General features: G+C 32.8%; 1 protein-coding gene across 1 annotated transcript; it reads right to left on the bottom strand.

The window, feature by feature from the left end:
* Positions 1–3744: 3744 nt before the first annotated feature.
* Positions 3745–4647, bottom strand: LOC149547628 (uncharacterized). Its single transcript, XM_089794770.1, has 3 exons — positions 4401–4647; positions 4117–4233; positions 3745–3984 (listed from the first exon to the last, which is right to left on the bottom strand). The coding sequence occupies exons 1-3, from the start codon at positions 4514–4516 to the stop codon at positions 3915–3917; spliced, it is 303 nt and encodes a 100-aa protein (XP_089650896.1). The 5' UTR covers positions 4517–4647; the 3' UTR covers positions 3745–3914.
* Between the last annotated feature and the right edge of the window lie 2823 nt (positions 4648–7470).

Raw genomic sequence — 7470 nt, 5'->3', positions numbered from 1 at the left:
AAAAAACTTTATTATTCTAACATTCACAATAGGTATGCCTTCTACATAATAAATTCTATTATTTATGTATTAATAGTTTATTAGATAACGTGGTAGTTGTTTTTACTTTAAAAAAGAAAGTTCATGAATATCCACACTTTTGATTTAATATCTAATACTTTTGATAATTTTTTGGTAATAGTTATGAATTTAAAGTTATTTTTGTCCCCCCCCCCCCCCTCATTGCCCATCTAGATAAATTCCATGTCATACTTATTTATTTACCTCACATGTCTCATCCTCCCTAAGTTATCTCTATACCTCATTTCTTCATCCCCATATAACCATCTCTCCCCCCTAATTAACCATCTATCTCTACCTTATGCATGTCTCTTTCCCCTCCCCATTCTCTCTTCCTCCATCAAAATTTATATCTATTTTCATCCCTAATTTTTATCCTAAGATCAAGCTCTTTCTCATTTGTCTCCCTCTCCCCCCTCTTACTTTCCCCTCCCAATTTCTCCCTTTCTATAATATCTTCCTCCTAATTACAATATCTCTTTACCTCATATATATATATATCTCCCTCCCTCCCTCCCTCCCTCAACAACATTTTTTTACATCATCTCTCTCTCTTTCTACCTCCCCGCACCGCCCCCGCCCCCCCCCCCCCCCCCCCCCCCCCTCTCTCTCTACCTCCTCCCCTCTCTCTCTCTCTCAACAACATTTTTGTCTTTCCTAATCCCCCATTAGGGCTCAGATTGATTGATGAACACTTAGATTTGGTGCTTGTAGTGTCGATGTCAATGACAGTGACTAGATGGACAACAAATATGAAAAGTAATAGTAACAAAATAAAAGTACTAAAATTACATAATCATATGTGAAAGACCTTGCATTATCAAATAAATCTTTTATATATATTTCTATTAGGATACTACAAATGAACTATAATGATTTAAAATTTGTTAAAATAACATCAACTTAATAAATGCAATCTTTAAAAAACTTAAAATATTCCTTGAAATTGCTATTAATAATTATTCTAAAAAAAATTGCCTAATAAAATATTAGACCTATATTTTATGGATGTGAAGAAAATAGATTCCTATTTCTATCATATGCGATACAATAGTACAACTGGGCTAAGCGAAGGAGAAGAGCCTGGCTCAGTAAGATTTTTTATTTTCCACACCACGAAGCTCCCTATTTGAAATACGAATCCAGATAACTCGGTTGCCAAAATGAAATAATAATAATAATAGTAGGTATCCATACAGATAACTGCACAGCACTAGTAGCACCGTAGATGAGAAACCCTAATTTCTCTACATCTTCCAAGAGATAATCTTGGGCCTGTGAAAATCTTCGTCTTTGGAATAGCAAGGGCCGAGAACATCAATATCATCTTTAACACACCCCAAATCCACCCGAAACCTGCACTCCATATTTTCACACCTGTAACTCCACCCCGATTTGTTCTTGTTGCACCTGCTACAACTAAAAGATCCTCCAGTCCCCATAATGAGCTTCACACTGTGCTCCTTGTGTATGCCATAATTCAGACACGTGGGAAGCGCAAGGCAGAGGGTATGAAGTCTCAACGGCCTCAATACATTACCAGTTGCTGCTTCATACATAAACCCTCTTACATACATCTTCACCACAAGCATCGCACTCATGGTTCAGACGTGTCTTCTTCCTGAATCTAAACACATATGTCGGATAAACGGATGAACAAAAACGTCCGGATAAGTCCCACACACTTCGTACAGTGTGAAGTTTTGGCCGATATTGGTTCCATTTTCTTTGCATCCGTTGCAGTTGAAAGGGTAAAGACCCTCACAAAGGTTAAGCAAATGGTTATGCCGAGGATTACTGCTGCCACAGGAACTTTAGAGTTGACATCAGAGGTAGGGTGAAGAACAACAATCAATTTAAAAGGGGCAGCTTAAATTCACAATAGAAGAGTCAAGGGATACTTTAAACATTATACACTAAGTTAAAAATTACATTTGGAAAAAGTAAGTCAATTTTAAATTATTCAACACTTTTAACTTAGGAATCAAATCTTACTGTGTTATGTTTAAACCCCTCTCAAAAATAACATCCAAAAAAAGAACAACAACAGAGCTAGTATTTGTCTTCACACGCCTAGTAACATTTCCACCATAGTCCTCCAACTTATTAGAAGGAAAAAACACCCTCAACAACCTCAGATTGAAATCTCTTTTCATCCTAAATACTGATTAGAATAAAAAGGTTTGGCAGATTGGCAACTTTGGCTTCTATATATCAAGAAATATGAGGGACTAATAAGCTGTTGGTTCTGGAATTGATTGCACTTTCATTTCTTTTATATCAAATTGATGAAGTATAACTTTTTTCTTGGACGTTGTTGACTTAATGAATAACGAAAAGTTTGTTGTTTTGTATGTTTATTATTTTTCACCCTTATCCTATTTGTTACAAGTTTAAATTTCTTGACTTTCTTTACTTTATTAATGTTAACAACTGAATTATTAAAAGATAGAAAAAATCTCTCTCTAATTTTTTAGATTAAGTTGAATGAAGTTTATAGCTAATACAATATCATTGAATGTATACAAAGAAAGAAATTCATACATCATCTGAATAAAAATTCAGATCAAGATAACCAAGGCAGTTATACTGGAAGAGCTTAAGAATCCCTTGCATTGACCTAAGTACAGAGTTATAATGGGCATATTTAATTTGATTTATATTCTTAAAGTTTTACTCTTCTTAATATTAGAAGAGAAAGTTTGCACATCTGGGTTTGGCAAGGGAGAAAGAGAGTGCAGTCAGTCAAGACGCAAGGTTTCAAAAGGAAGAGTGATGGATGTAGTTCAGGGTTTTTGAGAGTTTTTATTTGATTTCAAGTTATTTATTTAGATCATTATTTATTAGTCTTATTTTTTCAAAAATAAAATTTTGACATTGTGATAATTTGTTAAACAATAGAATTCTTCTTCTGAAAGGTCTTTATTATTCATATTGTTTTTTTGTTTTTTTCGGAGTAAAGGTGAATGAGGCACCATAATATATATATATATATATATATATATATATATATATAAAGAAATCAGATTCAGAGGTTCATTAGGGAAAGAATCCGGAAAGAAAACCCCAATTCATAACCAATACAAAAGGAAAATACAACAACAACAACAGTTACAGTGAATGAAAGTATTTCTAGGAAGCAACATTACTGCGCTAAGTCTGGAAAGTCATTTACATAAATACTTAGTCAAGATTGATACCATCAGACCCCCGTCAGCAACAACATTCCCTTCTCTGTAGATATTAGAAATATGGCAAATTTCAAAAGAATCGATCAAGTTCCAGATTTCATTCATGATATATCTGATTTTCTAGTTAAGAATTTGTCTCTTAATGCAAGCATTAATAATCAGAGTTGAATCGCCTTCAATATGTATTGTTTTAAGATATTGTTGGTAGTCTAATAAATTTTATTAATTGTTTGATGATCTAATTTTAATTTTTTTTTGACATTGTGATAATTTGTTAAACAATAGAATCCTTCTTCTGAAAGGTCTTTACTATTTATATTGTGTCTAATAAATTTTATTAATGGTTTAATGAACTAAAATGATATATTTGAACAAACTACTATTTACAGATTTAAACCCTTTTAAAAATCCATTTTTAATTTTAATTTGTAAGAGTGAAAAAAATCTTATGTTTGCAATTAACTTATATATGGTTTGCCTCTCAACAGAGAAGAATAAGAAACCTCTTGCATCGATTCATCGGCAATAAAATATGTACATATATCCGATCTCGTACAAAATACAAACTCATAACCTTTATATATTCTCCATCTCTTACAAATTCAAACTGAGTCTTATAAAAATACATTTTTTTAAATTATTAATGATACTATGTAGAAGCATTTACATAACTCTGGCCACGACGAGTTCATGAACAGACTTCAATCCACATGAATCACCGCCCAACTCTCCACTGCAAACATTACACGGCATTAGAAGATGCAATTAAAGCATGAATTTTCTTTTCCTTATGTTTGAGCAAACCCAATTCCCTTACTCAAATCAATATGTAGTAAAGTTTGAAAATTTAAAATTTTAATATTACCTGGAGAAGAGGCGAATTTCTTCTTCTGTAGGGAGTCTGAGGAGTTGATTTAGGCTTATTGGGCACTTGTATCTCTTGTGGGGCACTTTTTCCCTTGCCCTTTTCATTTTATCTACACTAATAACCATGGAAAACAATTGTGTTAGCAGATCATCATGATCATACTGATAAATCCCCAGTAAACTTGCCAATCAAGGATTTCCATGACAATTCATTGACCCATTTGAATTTCAAAGAAAAAGTAAAATACCCAGCAGTGAAAGTAATGAAATAATTTGCCTCACCGTTGTTGGGCAGCCATTGAAGCCTTGTACCGTGCTCCTCTCGCTGTTTCTGCTTCCCTCTTCCTTGTTTCTTCTCTGTTAAACCAATTTGCTAGGATTGATAACAAAGCTCCCATGGCAGATTTGCAGGAGGGAGTCCAAAGGTGTTTAGAATATGAGAAATGAGCGTTAGAGCTCAACTATGGGGTCTATAGCTTGACTCTAGACGCGTCACGCAAGGCACAGGATTAAAGACGACGACTTGACTTCGTAGTCTCAGCCAGGAAATAGGGCATATGACAAATAACTATCATAAAATATATAACGACTAGCAATCGCACTTTAGTGTGCAATGGGTGTGTCAAAGATAGAAAACAATCATGAATAAATCTATATATCTTTATTTGGCTATATATTTTTGTATCTCTCTAGATCTCTTTATCCATCTATCTCTAGCTACATCTCTCTATCTATCCAACTCTAGAGCAACAACTCTTTATCTTTTTCTACTATATCTCTTTAGGTTTACCTACCTCCATCTATCTATTTCTATAATTCTCTATTCATCTCCATCTTTATATCTCTATCTATTGATAGAATTCCCTCCCTCCTATCTCATTCATTCCATGTCTACTACTTTGTACTTGTATCTTCCTTGCACTCCTCACTATATTTCCTTCTATCCATATCTCTATCTGCATATACCTCCCTACATTTATATATCTCTATATGAATTCATGATCATTTATTTCAGAGATATTGGTATTAGATATTTGGTGAGAAAGGAGGCAAATAATTTTTGAATTGGTACTTTTAAAAAAAGGATTATTTAGACAATTTTAATTCAAATTTTGATTAATTATTGTTCCATTTTTTAATCCTTTATTTGTTTTTTTTTGTGTGTGTGTGTGTGTGTGTGTGTTTAGGTGAGGATTTTTAGGGATTTGAGGTAGAGAGGAGGGTAAATCATCTTGCTAGGTGAAAATGTCAAGGGTTTCATTGGAGTTGTATGTGCCAGTGTTGCTAGTGTTTTTCTTTAATGGAATTTTTAATGGTAATCTTTTATTGATGTTGGAATACTGATCTGGCTTCCATAGTATAGAGTTCCTATTATGAGAAGTTAATTTCATCAATGATTGAAAATTCTTGGCCAAGATCTATTGGAATGATGGAGAATTGATGAAATTAGTGTACATTAATTTGTTGGTGGCTGAATTATTTCAATTCACAAATCTTCAACACGGTTATTTGTTGAATAGTCATTTGTCCAATCATCTTTCATGCTCCTATAATGCTTTAACCTCTCTTTACAACTAATTGAAGATATGTGAAAGGGGATATATATTTTGAAATTAGTTGAAAGGAGGTGCAATTTTATTAATGTAAGAGAGAACTATTTTTTATGGTAAGTAGTAGTAGTTATAAAATGAGTATTATAGATATATAATATGAAATGTTTATTTCTCCCACCCACCCTCTTTTCATCTCTATTTGTTGATCTTCTTCTTCTTTTTATTTTTTTATTTTTCTATGCGTATGTCCTCTTCCCCACTTATCTATCTCTCTTTTATTTTGAAATTATGGAAGTGTAAGTGAATGCGAGATATATAGAAAATGTAAGTAGAGATAGAGATGAAAAATAGAGATAAAGGAAAAATAGATCTATTTAAAAAATCTAAAAATTCTATACACATAATTTATTATTTATATTACATTTATAATATAAAATAATAATTATTAAATCATTTAAATAATAAAATTATAAGCAGTTTGAAATATATAGATATCGTATATATGATAAATAAAAACTGAAAATCTAATGTTTAAATTATTTTCTAAAAAAATTACAATACTCAATAATAAGTTGAACTGTAAGTATACACTATGATATGACAACTAAAATCTGAAAAATGTAAAATAAATAAATTTCAAAGTTTATAATTTAAAAATAAAATGTAGTAGGTAAAATTTCAAATCACTATTATTTAGTTCCCTACTTCCTCTTTATTTAGCTTTTTGCCAACGTAACCCTCTTTATTGGGACTAAAATTATCAAGTGATGGGTAAAGTATCAGAGAACTGGTTTAGCTCCGCTGGTTTGCTCCAATCTCTGGAACAACTGGCAATATATGGAGGTAAAATGCAAATGCTACCTTTGGCAAAGTTGAGCAATCTGCGATATCCCATCGTTGCAAATGGAGAAACTGCCATTCAATGCCATTTTTACACCTCCCTCACGCATCTGACCCCGTCCTTCATTTCCCTTCACAAATAATCGCTTTTCTCCTTCCCCTTCCCCTTCCCATTCATCCTTCCACATGCTGGATCACCTAGTTTTTTCACTATTACTATGCCACGACTTTCATACACCTGCATCATTCCAGTCTGCTTTCCACCAAGACTTTATAGGCAAGTCTGTCACAGTACGTCATTCGCTAAAAACGATGAAAAGGTGAAAATCTATCGACGCTTCATGTTGCTTCAATGGTAGTCATTCCCTCTAAAAGATTTCTGGTCATTGGATTCAAAATTTAGCTCCTCAATCTCAAATAGGGAAACGCCTTCGGCGTAACAAGGACATGACATATTTACTATGGTTACCATTGAAATTCTTCCAACATATGTGTTGAAATGTCAAATCCATATTCATCTCAATTTTCATTGAATTTTTTTACGCAGTAGGTGTTTTTCACATGAAAGAAGTCAGGCTAATTTGTTTCAATCAATGGTGCAGTATTTGTGAGATGACCGTTAAACTGATCGTGGCCGTTCTTTGTTTTATCAATTTTTCAATACCGCTGTTCAAAGTTCATTTAGAGGTAGACATCATGTGACCTCCCATCAACTATTTTGCCAGTCATTTTTAAACATCACACACTAAGGCAAGAATTAGGTCTAGGAGAAAAAAAGACAACTTTGACTATTTAACACTTTTTTGGTCCGGAAATAATCTAGTGTATGATGTTTAAGCCATCCATATTTTACCACAAGAAAATGTAGAATGAAAAATACATTTAAAAGAAATTCTACAGAATGAAGATCAACTGCCCAAGAAGTTTAATGTTAAAAAAATTATACAGTGAAAGTTAAT

Source organism: Cupressus sempervirens, chromosome 7, assembly GCF_028749045.1.
Source record: "Cupressus sempervirens isolate cs-2001-9-10 chromosome 7, ASM2874904v1, whole genome shotgun sequence".
Taxonomy (NCBI): Eukaryota; Viridiplantae; Streptophyta; class Pinopsida; order Cupressales; family Cupressaceae; genus Cupressus; species Cupressus sempervirens.
The sequence above is the reverse complement of the archived record's forward strand: the minus strand, read 5'-3'. Positions and strand labels throughout refer to the sequence as shown.

What these genes read in the sequence shown, in the direction of transcription:
- LOC149547628 (XM_089794770.1), bottom strand. Translation starts at nt 4,516, where the DNA reads ATGGGAGCTTTGTTATCAATCCTAGCAAATTGGTTTAACAGAGAAGAA. An exon ending in TCAATGGCTGCCCAACAACG is followed by an intron (nt 4,234 to 4,400) that starts GTGAGGCAAATT and finishes CATGGTTATTAG; the next exon opens with TGTAGATAAAATGAAAAGGG. An exon ending in GAAATTCGCCTCTTCTCCAG is followed by an intron (nt 3,985 to 4,116) that starts GTAATATTAAAA and finishes TAATGTTTGCAG; the next exon opens with TGGAGAGTTGGGCGGTGATT.